This window comes from Labrus bergylta, chromosome 21, assembly GCF_963930695.1.
Source record: "Labrus bergylta chromosome 21, fLabBer1.1, whole genome shotgun sequence".
Taxonomy (NCBI): Eukaryota; Metazoa; Chordata; class Actinopteri; order Labriformes; family Labridae; genus Labrus; species Labrus bergylta.
The window spans coordinates 14,375,898-14,394,742 of NC_089215.1; the positions used below are offsets into that span (position 1 = coordinate 14,375,898).

The 18,845-nt window shown below is 41.8% G+C and overlaps 1 protein-coding gene across 4 annotated transcripts in view; it reads right to left on the reverse strand.

The window, feature by feature from the left end:
* LOC109987130 (caskin-2-like) overlaps positions 1 to 18,845 on the reverse strand; it is a 62,577-nt gene that overhangs the window by 18,782 nt on the left and 24,950 nt on the right. For 3 of the 4 annotated variants that reach the window (XM_065949717.1, XM_065949719.1, XM_065949716.1), the window contains exons 3-8: positions 14,437 to 14,488; positions 9,594 to 9,691; positions 8,626 to 8,771; positions 7,625 to 7,720; positions 5,807 to 5,940; positions 438 to 546 (exon numbers count right to left, since the gene is read on the reverse strand). In XM_065949717.1, coding sequence (XP_065805789.1) covers positions 438 to 546; positions 5,807 to 5,940; positions 7,625 to 7,720; positions 8,626 to 8,771; positions 9,594 to 9,691; positions 14,437 to 14,488 — 635 coding nt within the window. Of the gene's footprint in view, positions 1 to 437; positions 547 to 5,806; positions 5,941 to 7,624; positions 7,721 to 8,625; positions 8,772 to 9,593; positions 9,692 to 14,436; positions 14,489 to 14,961; positions 15,367 to 18,845 lie in introns of those variants that run through there. The other variant, XM_065949718.1, reaches the window with a different exon arrangement.

Here is an 18,845-nt window from a genome sequence, read left to right on the forward strand (position 1 = left end):
GTGAGGTGAAACACCAAGCGGATAAAAATTGTTCTAAAACAAGGGTGAACCCTGTGTTGTTTTTTACCCGTGGATGTGGAGTTGGTCTGCTTCCTGTTGGACAGGCAGGTGACAAACACCAGCGGTTAGCTAGTGTGCGTTAGCTTGCAGTGTAGCTACAAGCAGTAAACGTACACACTACATCCAGAAGTGAGGGTGAGCATCAGGTGGCGATGAGCCCTGGAGGAGGGGTCCAGTTTGAATGTTGTGTTTACAAGCTGCAACTTACATGCCTACTGACTCCACCTTCACATTTTACTTTTTGGCATAAGGTCTTTGCTCTTTAGGCTACAACATGCTACCCTGATACAAAGACAGTTCTTCACAATTTATCCCTATTGCTATACTTGCCTAATACTATGTATTGATGTACTCTGACACATAGGTTTTATATTTACATCAAGCAACAATCGCACGACTTCGGTCTTTCCATAGAGGGCAGCCTCGTGCAGAGACGTCCCCGCTTTAGTGCTTCTGTTGATGTCAATCCCGGCTTTGAGCAGCAACCTGAGAAAAACACAAACATTCATGTAAAGCTGCAGGCAACACTCCTCTCAACTGTTACAGACATCTGCAACATCTCATTAAGCTGTGTACCTCCCACTCATACACCCACACACACATTATCAAACATGACTCTGCTTCTGACAGTTGCCCAGATGTAGGAATGCTGATGGCGTCGAAAAACCAGGGAGGGGAACAAGAGGAGGACGAGGAGGACATGTGTTTGTGTGTGTGCGTGTTTGTGTGCGTGTCTGTGTGTGTGTGTGTGTGTGTGTGTGTTTGTGTGTGGTGTTTTCTGAATGTTTACTCGATCCAAACTTGATCAAAGCTATACTTCTGTGTCCTCTCTCTTTAAAGTTATGTTTCCAAGTAGAGTTGTCAGAGTTCGCTAAACACTGAAGCTTCAGTGTTTACCACATGGCAACCAGCATGAGCATCGACTCTAGAAAGGAGAGGGACTGCAGTACCCATTTTAAACACTAGGTGTCAGAGTTAAATATTGCTCCTTTAAGACTTATGGAAACTGGATGTGTATGAAACAGTCTGTCCAAAAGTATACCTCCGTTGGAAATGAACCCTTTCGCCTACCTGCCACTGTGACTGGTGGATTCAAAAATATACCAGTCACTACTTTTTTTTACCCAACCACTTTATTTGAGGTGAACTAGGGAATCTGTGAGGTTTTGTTTCTATCCTACGTTTGTATTTCAGAGTTGTGTTAAATATTATCTCGGTCTAAAGAGACACGAGTCAAGCCATTTCAGAACATCACCTATCAGTGTCTGTATAGGTTCAGTCTCATGATCTATCATAGTAAACACTGGCACGAGGAGGAGACGGAGCCCTGTGCGCTTCATGCAGGACTGCTTGACTGCTTGACTGCTTGAACAAATCAGAGCCGAACAAGTAGGAGACCGAGATTCAAAAAACTTTGTTAATTGTCACAAATCACTCCGTTATGTTGAGCAAATTCATCCGCCAATGCAAAAAAACAATCGTACTTGATGGGTGCTAATTACTAACTCAGAAGTTTACCATAAAGTATTTACTATTCGATTCTTCTGAACGAGTGACTTCCCTAAAAATAAAATATAAATATATTCAGACATTTAAATATAATTTACAGTTAACCAATCAAACTTTTTTAAGTCACAGATTCTGTTATTATCCCACAAAGATCGAGTTTCTACTTAATGAACGACTTAATCTTAAAAATTTCCCTGGGACAAAATGTTCACACTCCAGTTCTAACCCGCCCTGAAAGCTCCTGCAGCCACACAAAAAGTAGGTAACATAAGACGTGTGTGCTGTATCAGTCTGAAAGTCTTTCAAGAGACATAAATCCCTCAGTGAGAGATCACAGCCAAATTCTGCTGACTAAACTCCCCCAAAAAAACTTGTGTGCTAAAGCTGTGGATATTTTTTCTTCTTTGTTGAACATTTCAACATTTCTCTCCTCCTCCGTCTGATGTTCAACTTTCCAGTTCAGCAGGAGGAGAGAGGAGGAGCAGGAGGAGCGGGTGTTGCTAATTCAGGATGGGAATCATTAGCAGTGTGTCTGAGAGGCAGGGTGGAGTTACTTGGCTGAGTTCACACATATTTACTCAGAGATGCTGGCATAACACACAAAGCCCCTCCAGGGTATCTGAAGTCATGGGTATTAAATATCAGTTCAGACTGAGTTCTTCCTGAATGTTTCTGCTTTTACAGTTTTGTTTCCTGGAGCTACCTGAGGGGAAATATTTATCACCTGCAGCAGTGAATAAAGATCTGACACACAGATGTTGATATTCGGTGGCGTATCAGCGTAACGCAGATGTGGAAGTCATTATACCTGTCGTAGCACAAGCGGTATTGCTAATAACTGTCGAAGTGACAGTACTGTAGAAATAATAAAAGTGGTAACTAGACAACCTTAGTTATGACGTAATGGTTGAAGTAGTTCAAATTGTTTCTTTAGGATGGATACACACTAGACGATAGTTTCCGGTTTCAAGACCACTTTTTGAAGGTCTCGTCACGGAATTTAAAGCATTTTGACTCCGTCTTGTCTCTGTCTCATACTGCCTTGGTCTTGATCTTGACTCATTCTTGAACCCTAAATATTTTGGTCTTGTCTCGGTCTCGTCCTGCCTTGGTCTTGATCTTGACTCATTCTTGAACCCTAAATATTTTGGTCTTGTCTCTGTCTCGTCCTGCCTTGGTCTTGGTCTTGACTCTGTCTCGATCCCTAAATTTCTTGGTCTTGTCTCGGTCTCGTCCTGCCTTGGTCTTGGTCTTGACTCTGTCTCGATCCCTAAATGTCTTGGTCTCGTCCTGCCTTGATCTTGGTCTTGACTCTGTCTTGATCCCTGTATGTCTTGTCTCGGTCTCTGAGCACCCTGTTCTTGGGTATGTCTTGGTCTCGGTTGGTGTGGTCTTGAATAAATCACTACTAGATGATTTTAGGCCCTATGTCAGGTCAGGCTGCCTCCGATGGAATAATAGCGGGAGAGCTTGAGGAGACTGGGAACACCGCCAATCAGATATCAATCAATCAATCAATCAATTTTTATTTGTATAGCGTCAACCAGACATGGGAGTAAGTCACACATGTACAAGTCACAAGCAAGTCTCAAGTCTCAACCTTCACATCTCAAGCCAGTTGCAAGTTCCTGCGGTGACAATCAAGCAAGTCAAGTCATTGCTCAGGTCAAGCAAGTCACAAGTCAAGTCATACAAAATTCTGATTACCCAGTTTCCACATGACGTCAGTTAAGACAGTGGTCATCTGTAAGTAGTTTTTCTTAATATTAGCTTAATAATGAGGTATACCTGATACCCTTCTGTTTCTTGTACTACAATGTTAGAGATTATAATAATACTAACAATTTATTCAGCATTTTTCCTGTCCATTTTACCTTATTAGTTTATTTGTACATTTGTAGCATTATTTTTCTGACTTTAAACCGGATGCTTAAGCCTCTAAAATAGAATGCCAATAGAATGCAATAATCCTAAATTATTGTAAATACAAAACACAAGTACAAGTACGGTTACCTCTTGTATATAACGTCGTAATACAACACATGCATAGCTTTATGTTATTATGAAGATTGCTCATTTTACAAACAAGCAGTCGAGTCCGCGTCTGCACATCGGAGAACAACACAGAGAGCATGACAGCTACTTTACTGACTCTGTGTCTTATTGTACCGGTAAGTCATTTTAATCAGATACACAGCCATAAATAAATAAAATTACGCGCGGCCGGGTCCGTGTCTGTACATTGGAGAACAACACAGAGAACATGAAAGCTATTTTGTGGCTTGTATTGAGTCATGAGTCAGGTACAGACAGAACACTGTGGATTTCTCCAAAATGAAGGATGACAACGTTGTGTACCTGTGTGGTTGTGCTCGTGCATGAACTGTACCGTGCCGAAGCACACCTCTCCGAAGCGTGGAGTCAAACACTGGTCAGACACTGGTCAAACAAACTGGACTTTAGGGGTGAAGCGTGCTTATAGGCACGGTACGGATTGCCAGTGTGATCGCGCCCTAGGTGCCTGTTGTTTTGGCCTAGCCTCTGCTGCTGGTAAATTAAAGAAATTTAAAAAATAAAATAAATCCCCGTTCCTTGAAAAAGGCAAAATAAAAGTCCTAAAAGTAAAGTCATTTCAAGTCATCTGTCTCAAGTCTAAGTCAAGTCTTTTATCACTGTCAGTCAAGCAAGTCTCAAGTCCTCAAATTTGCAACTCGAGTCGTGTCCCCCACCTCTGGCGTCAACTCATAACAAGTGTTATCTCAAGACACTTTACAAAAAGCAGGTAAAAGACCTTAGTTAATGTTATATTACAGAGACCCAGCCACCCATCCATCATGAGCACTTTAGCAAAGCAGCAAAAGTTACAAAGGTTACAGCCGACAAACATGGCAGTGAACATGACACGCCTATACCATCCTCTTAGCCAGGATTTCACCCATATTCTTTTTCACCCTTTTTTCGCTGCAAAACAGAACACATGCCAATAGAACCAGCCGACGATGTTGAGTGTCCTCCATATTTGTTTTTCTTTTGAAGTCACTACAAACAGCAGGTGTGTGGTCTCTGGGTCTGGGAGTGTGGCCGAGTCGTCTAGTGTGTGCATTCAGAGGATTATAACGTTAAAAATCAGTTTAGAATGTCCTCATGTCTGTGGTCTCCCATGTTTTATAAAATCAGTGAAGATTTGAAAATCATTAAGCCAGCCTTAGAAGAACCAGTAGGAACATTTGTAGCAGTAGTAACAGCCTTTTCCGTCATTTTTATTGTGCTAAAAATGCAAATTTAGTTTATTTGTGTATTTCACTTTTTAAAACCAGCGTTACAAAGTGCTTTTCAAAATCTAACGATAAAGTACCCACCATTTAAGCATTAAACAGATATTAAAAGGGGGAACAGAGGAGCAGTGGTTCATTAAAGAGATTAATGATATACTGGGGATAAAATGCAGAATGAAGAGGCACCCTATGATATAAAATGTGATTTAAGAGAGGATACTGATGTATTTTAAGTTCCTTAGGCAGGTTTTTCTGCAGCAGGGGAAACTGAACAGAGAACACTCAGTTCCCTTTTGTTTTTTAACCTGAGGTGTAAACAGTTAGTGAGATGCTACCTGAGGAGGTTGAACTGAGCATTGATTTAAATAAAATTAAACAAATAAATAAATAAACAGGCAGCCTGTGTATGACCATTTCATTTGATGAAGCGTGTTCTCTTTACTGAGCTTTTCTTAGGGGTCTTGATTCTGCACATTTTGGAGTCTTTTTTTATTGTTGATTTTTAAATCATTCTTGTAAAACATTATCATAATATTCAACTATAGGGAAATAAAGAAAGAATATTACTTTGAGTGTGATTGAAACTCAGCATCAATCATATCCCAGCAGCTTTACTCAAGTGATAGTCGATTGACTGGTTGACCTTAGGTAGTCTCAAAACTAGGGCCCGACCGATATGAGATTTTGGGGCCTATATCGATATTGGGGAGAGAAAAAATCTGATACCGATATATCAGCCGGTATCTTTCTTAGATCTTGATAAACACATCTATTGCGTTGATCCCTCAGATGCAGTTATCAAACACTTTTGAAAAGATTTGAAATGAACACAAGTCATTCAACTTGAAAGTCACTGAGCATGTACATGGATCACCACTTGACACTCTGGAGACTGATGAGATATTGGCGTGCTACAGTTATACTATAGAACATTTCAACACCACAGCTCGCTGTGATCTTACTTGATGATGTCTTTGTGTCCGTTCCTGGCTGCCAGGTGGAGAGGTGTGAGGGATGGACCGTCCATGTTGTCGTCTCCTCCCTCCCCCTCTAACAGCGCTGCCACCATGTTACTGCTCAGCAGCAACTGAGCCACCTGCCGAGAAAATCAAACGCGGAGAAAATGAAGCTGAAGCGTTGGCTGTGAGGACAGAAGAGTGGCAGAATCAGAGCGAGAATTACCGACTTAGCTGGAGACGTTAATATGTATGCAAAGCCGAGCTAGCTGAGGTTGTTCGGAAATATATGGATTGAAAATATGTATAGCGACTAACACAGAGGGTCAAACTAGTACACAGAGGCTTATCTAGCTGTCTGAAGACACCGCAGCATCCAGTCACTCCCAGAGTCTCAAAACCAGCCAGAAGCTGCCATTTGTAAGCCAAACTGCACACTCAGACCAGACATGAGGACATTTAACAGACATAGAAATGTGTGTGAGTCTAATTCTGAATTACTGGGTTTATCCGCCAATGTGACAGAGAAAGTAAAGCATAGTGATCTGGCAATCCTTCTAATGTTTCAGTGTGCATGTATCCACAGAGAGCCCTACTTTCCTTTCGCTCAAACAAGCTTAATTCAGCTGGGTCACTTCATCTAAGCCACGGTTCATGTTTGATATCGGCCATCGCCATCCAAAAAGGGGCAAAAAACTGAGTTTCTACATGCAAATTATTGGATTAGTTCACTGCATGAATGAATCATATCACTACACGGAGGTTAAGTCTCTGAATCCCTCAATGAAAAGAGCAGCGATAGAGTAGAATTCATCACATTATTACAAAATCCTTCAGAGTGCTGGAGCAGAAATCCTTTAATTGGCAATTTTGAGCTCATTACAAATATGTGTATCAGTATGTCAATCATACAGTAAGAAGTTATTGTTTGACAATTATACCAAGCGTATGTTTAAGGTCGCTTAGAAACTGTACAACATATAAAATTAAAAGTTTCAACCCTTTAATTCTCTGCCTAATGACTTCCAGTCAAAGTTATTTCACATCCTAATTTGAGGGGATACTTAACACAAATGTATGACATACTTGGAATGTGTTTAGCTTGAAATCCATCCTGTCCAAGATTCGGACAGAGACAGATGTGTTTTTTACTGTTGAGCGATGAGTCTGTCAGTGACCAAAACAAGAGCTTTTAGTGGATGTTCTTTGATTGGGCTCACACAATCCCGCAGGATGTTACAGCCATTACAGACTGTTTCATGTCTCTCGGCTGATGCAACTGATGCAACTATTTTATCTTTTTTTTTTTTTTTTTGCTGAGACCTTAAAAATATGGGAAACTGGTGCAAAACATAGTCTGCACAAAAAAACCTAATGAAGACAAAACAAACGAGACATAGTGTAGCATGGGGGGCAGGAGCTGATCCTAACCAACATTGGGCGGGATGCACCCTGGACAGGTGCCAGTCAACCACAGAGCTGAAATATAGAGACAGACATCTAGCCACACTCACATTCACACCTACTAGCAATTAAGGGTCGCCAATTAACCTAACAAGCATGTCCTTGGACAGTGAGAGGAAGCCGGAGTACACCATAGGAACCAACGCATGCATGGAGAGAACATGCAAACTCCACACAAAGAGGGTCCTGTCAGACAGGGATTCAAACCACGAACCTTCTGGCTGAGGTACCAGCGCTAACCACTGTACCAAGCCTGCAGCCGTTATGGTTTTGAAGACTATTAATAAATGCTTATATTTATGAAAAAGCAGCACAATATGGTTTATATGTTACACAAACAAATCACATATACTCTCTTACCTTCAGTCTCCCAAACTCACAGGCCAGATCCAGCGGTGTCTTCTTGGCCTTGTTCATCAGACAGGGGTTAGACTGATGCTGCAGCAACATCTCAGACTGAAAGAGAAAGGGATAATGTAAGTGATACGACCTCATGTATTATGCACACACACCTACATGTCCGTCATCCCGACACATTCTGTGTGTGTGCGTGTCGCTGTTTTGTCTTTGAACAGAAGAGAGGAACATACGATACTTCTGTTTGGGATTGTCCTTGTTGTGTTTGATGGTGTTGAAGTGAAGAGCTCATGCCTCCTTTATGGGTTTTATGACAGATTGAGGTGTGTTTATGTCCATTAAGACATCCCAGGAGCCAAACCGAAGAGGCTGGAGGACAGGAATGTGAACATTCACTACCTTCACACTCCTGTGTCATGGCCTTAATGGTCTTACTGGTATTGTAGGTGGACAATACAGGATGAGACACAAAGAGGGTGGATTTCAGTGAAATGTGAGGACTGGTTATGCCTTTGAACTTTGCCTTTGGCGTCTGAGCTTCAACTTCAACTTGTACTTTATTCGGTCCCCTGAGGGCAACTAGTGTTTGAGCGAGGCAGAGCACAAGACATTAAAAAGACAAGGACATACAGTGCAGTACAGTAAGGAGAAGGACAGCTGCCCTGAATAAATTCCAATCTTAACAATGAAATAAACCCCAGTGTATCCAGCAGCGCTTTATAGTCAAGGCTGCCACCTTTTATGATCGTTTTAAATCGTCCTGCGTCTCTATTGAACAGACAGAAAAGTGAGAACTTTAAAATGTATCTGTTGTCATGCTGAAAATGTCATCGGTATAAAAGCCCTGAAGGGTCCCTGAGAACAATCCCTCCAACAGGCAACCATTCACCCTGACTCTCTGAAACCTGAGCTGTGTGTGTGTGTGTGTGTGTGTGTGTGTGTGTGTGTGTGTGTGTGTGTGTGTGTGTGTGTGTGTGTGTGTGTTAGTGTGTTAGTGTACTCACCACCTCGTAGTGCCCGTACTGAGCCGAGAGATGTAACGGTATCTGTCCATCAAGAGAAGAGGAGTTGACTGCAGCTCCGGCTCTCAGCAGTAACAACACCGAGTCTGCTTTGCCCTGCCACGCTGCGTAGTGGAGAGGACGCATGCCTGGAGCCAGAAACGGGAGTGAGACACGGAGACGATGAGGTGCGAAGGAAAGAGCAGTGAGAAGTATCTCAAAGAATGTCTACAGATTTAACACGTCAAAGTCTATTTAGTAGTGATGCCGAGGATTACTCAGTCCGTGAAAACAGTTTTTAAACATCTCCTGTGGCTCTGAAAAGATGCATACAGACTAAAGTCAAAGATGATTGTAGTTTCACGCTAGTTTCAACATAAGGTTTAGTGTAAACACCTAAAGCTAAAACAGAACTGACACACAGCTGCCCTTATGTTTTGGCATAACACTTTTAAATGATTGTCTTTTAGAGAAGCTGCAGGTTTCTCATTAGTCCACTAAGTCAAAAGGTTAAATGCTTTCTGATGCCGCCCCATTGTACATTCAATTTACATGAAACTCTGAATTCCTAATCTGACGGGCTGGCAAAGGCACCAAAAAGTAAATGAAACCATTAAATATTCCTTCAGAAACCTACAGCTGACCTCAGCAGCGTCACACACGCCTCTTTGGTATGAGTATGCAAGATGCCTCTCTCATATAAATTGTACTGTATTTGTCTCGCTGTAAGTCTGCAGATATTAGCTGCAGTGCTGCCGTCACTGCATTGGCAGACAGACTTCAAAGTGAGTCATATTTATTCATATGGGTCAAACTTATTTCTCAGAGTGTCACAAAGCTGTTGAGGAAATTTTTAAGCACAATTTAACCCAAGCTGACTTCTAGAGTGTGAACTGTTTTCTTTTTCCTGTATCGAGGGTTTGTTCTACGACGAGGGTTGAGCTGTTTAATTTGTTCTGCTGTCATCATACCGTTGATGTCCTTGATATCCACTGTGGCCTGGGCCTCCAGCAGCAGAGACAACAGTTCTGTGGTGCCCGTCAGAGCAGCGTGGTGCAGCGCTGAGAAGCTGTGAGTGAGAGAAAGGGAGAGAGGGAGGAGAGGGGGTCAAGGGACAAGACAAGGAGATGAGAGGTGCAATAAATCAAACTGATGATTTTACAGCAGGTGAGGCCTTTTCAAACCTTCAGACTGAGATGTGTGTGTCCTGTTACAAGCTGCAGCCTTGTATGACAATTTATGTGTTTTACGAGTGTGTATCCCAACCCAACCAGTGTTTCCCATTAATTAACTAGACTGTGGTGCCCGCCATAGTCTAATCTGCCGCGCCATAGTCTAATTTGCCCCGCTAGCATCAGGGAATTATTCTCAACTATAAGAACATTTAAAGTACAGTTTACCCCGTTAAATGTGATGTGTGGCTGCAGTAGCCTACACCGGAATATGTGATTGTTTTTATGTCTGTTCCCTAAAACAGTCTGTACCTTGTTTATAATACCTCCTGCAGAGTGTTACAACTCTCAGCCGTTTAGAGCTTTTCAAAAGCTGCGCAGGTATCGTAGGTTTTAAAGACAATTAAAGACGTTTGATCACCCTGTCAGACAAAGCAGCATAACTAGTTGTAACCGTAGATTTCGAAATCCTGGCTGAATATTCTTTTAGAGCCTGCAAAACAACTTCTGAAAGAGTGGAAAAAATACATTTCGCTTTAAGACCTGTTGTCTTGAAAAACTGCACTTTAAGTTTACTTACAAGTCTTAACATTAGATCAGACCTTTTTTCAAGACTTTCTCTTCCTCATTATGTCAAAAATGTGCATTTAAAGATAAAGGTGGGTCCGCGGACTGCACTTGAGAGGGAGAGAGAGAGAGAGTCCGGGAACGTGCCATTGCGCATGTAAGTGGACGGACAAGAAACAAAAAGTTGATCATCTGCTCTATAGTTTACATGTTAACCTGTGAACTACATGGCAGACTGCAGTCTCTGTGAACAGACTGTTGCGGTCCAAACTGCTACAATGCTGCTACGAGTGCTCATCTGTCTCTGTGCGCGCATCACCCTCCCTGCTCTGTTTATTATAAACTATTAACTGGCCATAAACCTCTGGCAAGAGGTGGGTACAAGCAGTGGTGAGGTCCCCCCATCCATGCGCAGCAGCTGTAGAGGGAGGAGACGCACGCACTATGGAGAGGAGCGCACCAGAGGGCACGAGCTGGGGGAGAGACGCACAGCCCGAGAACAGAGAAGTCCCCTGTTTAAAATATAATGTTGGCGAAATGAGAGAAATAGGAAGAAATAAATGTAAATGTCTTTAGAATGCAGAGGCTGTGATTGTTCAGTTTTGTTGGCTAAAAATAGACAACAATATAGTTTAATCATGGTGTTTCCTGCTGTCATTCCAAACATATTAACATGCTTGGGGAATAACGCGATCTTTATGCCTTCTTTGATTGTGCTTATGTCTCCTCCTAACTTCAATAACAGCAGCCTGTTGTGCGTAACACTGGTATCCTGGGTAAATTTGGACAAGAGGCTGGAGCTGGAGAGGAACGATAATCATAACTGAAAGAGGAGTAGGAACAGTATACCGCAAATTCACTTTTTATTTACATTCATTTAGCTAAGTGCACTACAAGAGCACAGAATTGATGCATTTAACTTTAAAATGTACAAATGTTTCTCCTGGGGGTGCATGCCCTCGGACCCCCCTAGAGGGTTCGGTGTCCCCCCACCATAGTCTCATGAAATCCTGTGGGAAACACTGCCAACCATCAACACTTTGCTCTCCTGTGTAAACTGCAGAGATGAAATGTGTGCATCTGTCCCTCAGGTTGCTGGATATTCCACAGAGGAGTTAAAATCATAAATTCTTGGCGATGAGTTTTGCTTTTGTCTTTCTGCGACACCAGAAAGTTGAGCCTCAGAGAAAAGACACAACCACTGTCCAAGCTGGAAAACCTCTCCTCATGTGGGGATAAAGTGACAATAACAGTGCAGAGGGCTTTCAGCTGATTCCACACAGCCTCAGGCAGTCGTAGTGTTGGCAGTCAGCTCCTGGACGCCAGCAGTGGAAGCAGCATGGATGTATTCGTAAAAGATAACTGACGAACTTTGTCAACATGTGGAAAACAGACACGTTACTGTGGAGCTTTTTTTACAGGGTATATTCTACAGACTGTATAAAAAGATGAACATGACAGTTCGCCAACTTAAACCTCCAACTCCTCCTGATAACTGGCTCAAGTATCTGTCTTAAACCCCGCCTCCTTTATGTTAACAATGGGACATGGGTCAAACCAGAAACTTAAATACACAACAATTAAATGTTTCTCAAACATGGTTTCTTTATGTCATTAGTTATTTTTTATCATAATGATTGATTTGTAAGTCTATTTTTAATGAGTTATTTGAAGACATAAAAAGGGGAATAACGCCATGATTGACAGCTCTGTTGACAAATGAGGTTACTGCGTTGCTGTGTGCAGATTATCAGAGTAGAGGAAGAACAGTGAGAGGAAACATAACAAGACTCCTTAGGCTTTAAATCAAGATTCTTGCTCCGAAACAAGAATCTTTTCTCCCGTGGACTGAACCCACCTGAGGGACCTTTGACCTTTTAGTGGTAGGTTAAATGTGTGTTAGGGTTAGAGGAAGGGACCAGACGTGAATACCACAGCTCTACCTTACCATCTGCACTATACTATAATCTGCATTATAACTGTCCCGCTGGCCTGGATGAATGATTGACAGAGTCCAGCTGATTGCACGTTCAGCTAGCGGCTTCACTGCTGTCACTCCCGCATTACACATTAAAGATTCATTTTTCTCACATGCCGCTCAAACAAACTAATTTACCCAAAACCAAGTCTCGAATAATACACTCGCACACAGATTTTAGCGCAGGTTTTCTCTACTCAAACACACGTTTTGTAAAACGGTTTTAAAACCATCAGATCCCGACAAAAGTCGAGCAAAAGTCACCAGCATGGTGAATAAACATGAGCACATAAAATATTAGAAAAATACACAATATTTTTATCACTAAAGCTCAATTAATTAAATACAAGTTGTAATTGACTTTTGCATCAGAATGGTTCAAGAGTAAATTGGTCACTGTTATTTTTAGAATCAAAAGTAATGTTCCTGGGCCAGCTGAACAATGGTGGGGCCAGTGATCTTTTTTGTTTTATACAGTGGAGATTCAGTTTTATAGGCTACATTCATAAACTTTAATATGATAAATATGAAGTTATATCGAATATCAACATTAGGCAAAAAAATATTGTGACATCAAATTTAGGCCATATCGCCCAGCACTAGTTGGAATAAACCCACAAGAACTTGGAGGTCTTTAGGAAATCCATCAACTATCTATCTTAACGATGTTATGATGTATGTACAAGAGATAACCATGCTCAGGCCCGGTTGGTGCTTGGATCAGTTTGAGTGCAGCGAGGGACCATGGAGGGAGGGGCAATCGTGCTTCAGCATCGGCATGATACGAGGGAGCTGGGCCTACTGTGAGTGCTCCCAAGATGTCAGTCTGTTCTGAAATGAAATCTGAGGGATCTCCAGACTGTGAAGTGACTTATCTCTCAGTCAGTGTTTAGACCTCTGCAAGACGCACGCGCACACGCACACGCACACGCACACACACACACACACACACACACACACACAGAGAGGAACGCATAACCACACATTCATCTAACATCCATCCACTTCTCAACCAGACCAAACCTTCTCCATTTCCTCAGTCAAAAACAAACACTTTTTCTCCACGCACGCACACATCTCGCTCTCTCTTTGTGTTGACTTTGACATGTTTGCTAACCTGCCCTCCCCTCTTTATTCTCTCCGCACAGATCTCAAATATCACAGGTAACCCCTTCCCATTAACCAAACACACACACTCCATCACGGGTGGACATGTTTAATTTCAACACCCTTATTGTATGTCACCTCCCACACACACTGCACTGAGGCTGCATGTAGAGACACGTAGAAGATCTGAGTCAACACACACAAACACACACTCACACACTGTGTGCAGGCAAACACACGGAGAGGAAGGATTCTGGACGTGAGCAGAAACAAAATGCCATGAACAAACAAAAACAACAGCTTTTATTTAATGGAGGCAAAATGTGACGCAGTCAGAAGTGGGTGGACTAACCAAAGAGGACGAGTACTTCTACTTAAAAATGGCAGGTGTGCAAATGGAAATAGGGGCTGAGACAGCCCTGCAGCGTTCTGCCCCCCATAAGGCTTCCAGAGAGCTGGCCAATCAGAAGACAGTGCTCAGTACCAGGTCCCAGTTTGATGACCTGTTAGCTCAGATCAGTACCAGGTCTCAGGTCACACCAAGTCAAATTCCTTGTATGTGTAAATGTACTTAGCAATAAGAATCAATTCTCATAACTACAATGTAGTTTGGTTTGTCAATATTTGACGCAACTTCAGGACATCAGGAGGAACTTAACGATAATAGACTGTAGTGCAACAGCACCACAACATCTTGTTGTTTGAGCTAGAAAAGTTCTGTGTCTTTGCATTGAGTTATTTACGTATGAACACACCTTAAAGATGAGGTAATAACACAAGACAGCTCTGTATGTCAGAACATGTATGTGATTCAGTCACACACTGAAGACTAAGATGACACAGCACAGCCACAGGTTGGGCTTTATTTTCTAATCTGCATGTCTTCCATTGCATTCTTCTGACTCAACTTCACACACACAGACACACACACACTGACACACACTGACACACACTGACACACACTGACACACACTGACACACTTGTCTTACCCGTCTGAGTCCTGGTAGTTGATGTTGAGTCTCTTGGTGGAGCCCAGGAGCTCTGGAAAAAGACACAGAGAGGGAGAGAGGGGACGGAAAAAGACCATTATTTCTCAGTGATACATTTCCTTTCACCACAGCGCTCTCCAGAAACCCCTCCATCCCTGCAGGACCCTGCGTGTGTTTTTCTCTCTCTCTCTCTCTCTCTCTCCTCTCCCCCCCCCCCCGTCATCACTCCTTCCTTCAAACAACCTGACAGCCCCGACAGGATGGGGGAGCTTTCCTCGCCTACACGCTGCCTCACCCTTCACTCTCTCAGCGCTCCGGACACCCTCATAGCAGCCGAATGATTCATAAACGGATGATTGTGCCTCGCAGAAATGCACAATTTACACCGCTTTCTAATCACAGCACGGACAGAAAACTATAAAGCATGAGCACACCAGGATAAAACAAACCTATATTTAATTTAACAAAGCAGCATTCTGTGCAGAAATAGTCACTTAACAAGACTGAACAAGTTATTTTACTCACCTTGAAGCAGACAGACTGCAGCTTGTCCCATGTCGTACTCATTTACTCTTAACACACTTGTCTCTGCTTCTCTTCCACAACAAATTAAAAAATCACTTACTCTCTAGATTTCTAATGAAATGTAATATTTACACTGTTTATATTGTCTTTAAGTTAAATACTAGTAGTCTAAACTTGCAGGAAAACATTTTACAACAGTTACATTGCAAAAACTTTCATCCCGAGAACCTCACTCAAAACACGCTACAAATCTGTGGAAGGTTTGCAGAACCCTGGACAGAAGCAAAACTTTTATCTAGTCCCTCTTCTACATGCATAATCTGATCAAATCTGGCCGTCATCCCAATCCTCCACTCATCCCTTAAAGCCTAAAACAACAAACATTTAACTTCACATATCATGCACCTATCTCTCTCTCATCCCTCCATCTGCAGCCTGTAAAGAGGGCTGAAAACTATCCACACAGATAAATCTCCTCAGACTTCCTACAGCAGGGAGCAACTGTAAAAGGCTCTTGTGTCCCTGCAGACCCACACAGGAACCGGACTGCCAGGGCCTCTGAATACAGAGCCATTCATCGCACTCAATTTCACTCACTGTTTTCTCCCACATAGGTGTGGAGAAGCTCGTAGTGTGTGTGTGTGTTTGTGTGTGTGTGTAAGAGAAAGAGGGAGACAGGACAAGAAAGAAAAGAAGAGCTAGCACAGTGGAAGTCGGGGGTTTCAGCTCGACTCTTTAAAATTATTTTCTAATCATCTCTCATCACTTTATTCTTACATTAGAATCAGAATCAAGTTTATTGCCAAAAAACGAGGCTCATTGCATTTAAAGAGACACACACACCAAAACGGAGCGTTCTGAGAGAGCTGGTTTACAAAGGGTCACAAACCTCCTCTGGTGCTTGATTCATGTTATATTTTGACCAAAGTACAGCACAGATGTTTCATTTAGACCACAGGGGACTGTTTCAAAAGGTGGTGAAGGGGGATGATATGTCCTCTTTAACTGTCACTTGAGCTGTAGATTTAAGAATAAACTCTCTAAGCTCGTGTCAACAGCAGGCAGAATAAAGGGCATAACACCATAAAACCTCTGTCTGATCTTTTTACTGAAAGGATGAGAAAGAGAGAAGAGGATCCAAGCAGATCATTCTCCTACTCTCTTCTGCCAGTTTACACCACTGAGCTCTGGGGGGGGGCGCTATAGAGTCCCTCTGGATACTGAAAATGTAATTTATCCCAAATGCAGTAAACATCCTTGATCTCACCACATGACTGATGAGATCTGAACCACAATGTGAAATGTTTTTAATGTGTAAATGTGGCTGCTGTGTTGTCTCTGTAACTGACTGCCTGAATGGTTTTATACTGGTTTATGTATGTGGAGAGACTAAGGCAAATGTGCACCTCTGATTGAAAGATTTACTCTATTCTATTACACATACAAGGAATTTTTCTTGGTATGTAGGTGCAAAAAAATAAACACAAACATAGGATAAAGATGTAAAAGGATACTTAACAGCTTCTTCTGTCAGGAAACTTAAATAGAATAGAATAAAACAAATGAATGTGAAACAAACTCACAGAAGGTTTAACGGAGAAACTGCGGAGTTTAAATATCTAAAATTACAAAATAACAGTGTGGTGTAAACAGGAAATACTCGAGTCTAATGTGTGTTTATGTTACACATAAATACGATTCAGCCTGCCTTTAGATAGCAAACGTAAGCCTTCTTCACACTTATCGTCTAATACGATATGAGCCTCGGGGAACAGATGATGATGTCTCTGTAAGTCTGGAGAAGCCAGCGGTGAGAGTTAAACGACTTCCAGGTTAGACTTGTGTTTTACTTAAACGCTGTCAATTCTTTGTCTTTGTCGCTCGTTCACTTGCTGAGTCTTTAACGGATGAAAGTAATAACACTTTCACACTTGCACGCTCAGAAAAAAATATTACAACTGTTTAGAATCCACCTTTCATGACATCCCCATAAAATACCATTTTATCTCTGTCAATTAAAGATCAGGAAATGATTTTTTGTACTTTTCTAACCAAAAGTCAGTCATTAAGGCAGTTTCTATGAGTAACACTGAAATATTTGAGCTTTGGTTCTTTTACACCAGCTGAACATGACCCGTGCACGCCACCTCTACCATCTCCGTGCTCTAATGAACCTGCTGCATTATGTTTCCTGTTCTCCAGTATGTTCTTCTCCACTCTTTAGTTCAGATTGAGATTCTGTTCAACTACAGGTAGCATTGACATTAAGACAAATATACTCATTATAGCATCGTATATGATATTTAATGTTGTACCTGTACATATGAGAGCACAGTTCCCCAAAGTTAAATTCCTTGTGTGTGTAAGCATACCTGGCCAATAAATCTGATTCTGATTCTGTTGCTTTATCCACCACTTCTGTGTCGTTCTTTTTACGTCACGTCTTACCTCAGCCGTCTAAATATCAGACTATAAATAATGTTTAGAAATCACACTTTACATTGATTCATCATGTTAATCCCTTTGACGTTTTTCTACAGAGATGTAAGAAAGGAAATCATGTGGGCTGCTCGTTTGTTTTATCTGGTTCCAGTCAATTGAAGTCGTTTATTTTGGTCTTCTGTATTTTTGGAGTGATGACTCTTTTTTTATTTACCAACATGTTGACTCTGGATTCTTCTCCCTTCGATAAGAACCTATAAACCCTGCATAACATTTTTATTTCTGTCATTGATGCTGCCATGTTGATCTGATTGCGTTTTATCAAATCTGAATTTTGCCGTTTCTAATAAAGTTATAAAGAAGTCTCGTCCCTCTGACCTGTAGCTCGTTTGCTTTGGTCTGATTCAGATGATACACATCGGTGCCTTTTCTCCTTGGGTCATATTGTGTTCACACTGCAATAATGTAGAGTTGGCTAAAGAACACACCAACACAGGGCGGTCTATATGTAACTACATCACAGCCTCTTTGTCCACTAAGCAGGAAGACAAACGCCATGGGTATGAGTCGCACTTTGCATTGTGGGACACCTCCAAGACGCTAGTTAGCTTGTCAACTACCAACAAAATGAATCGTGGCCTGACTTGGAGCAGAGATTAGGTCTTTTTCTTATCGATTATTGGGCAGATGAGCTGTCAAATGTTTAACACCACTTACGAAAATACAGAAGTGTATAAACTTTGTCGGTGTAACAGTTTAAAATGTGACCGTGTTAACTGGTGACCTTGAGCCGAACGCCCCTGAGGTTGTTGTTGAGGTTGTGTAGTTTTCATTAAATACATATCTGATGAGTTAAATTTGATTAATAATGAGGAGTAAACAAAAGAGTAGGCGTACTCTTGCTGTTTTCATGCAGCTGATGGTCAACATGGTTAACATGGTCACTCTTTCATCTGTAACACCTGTTAGCAGTGTCTAACATGAACAGGTCCGAGACCAGCTTCTCAAAGGGAAGTTTCTGTTGAAGATTCTCCTACTTTGACAAGCTGGATGAAAACTCTGAACTCAACGACGTGTTGAACCAGTCGCTGTTGTCGAGTCCTGTGATGCTCTCCTGATTTTGAATAGGATGGAGACCGTGAGTAAGGACCTGTCGCTATTTTTATGCTGCACATTACTGCATATTACCTCAACAACTACTACTACTTCTACTGCTTACTCTGTGTCTTTCTGGTGACGCTGCACGCCTCCACGTCTCAGATCATTGCCTGAAACCCCCCCTAACATTTTAATCAACAGTGTCTGCGCAAACTACAAAATGAGACCCAAATATTTTTTATGATATGCAAAGATTCTGTTAGTAGAAACGTACAAATAAAACTTTAGAAGAAAAAAAGATTACATGATGAAAGGAGCTGTCACTAAAAGTTCCTGCTGCGGAG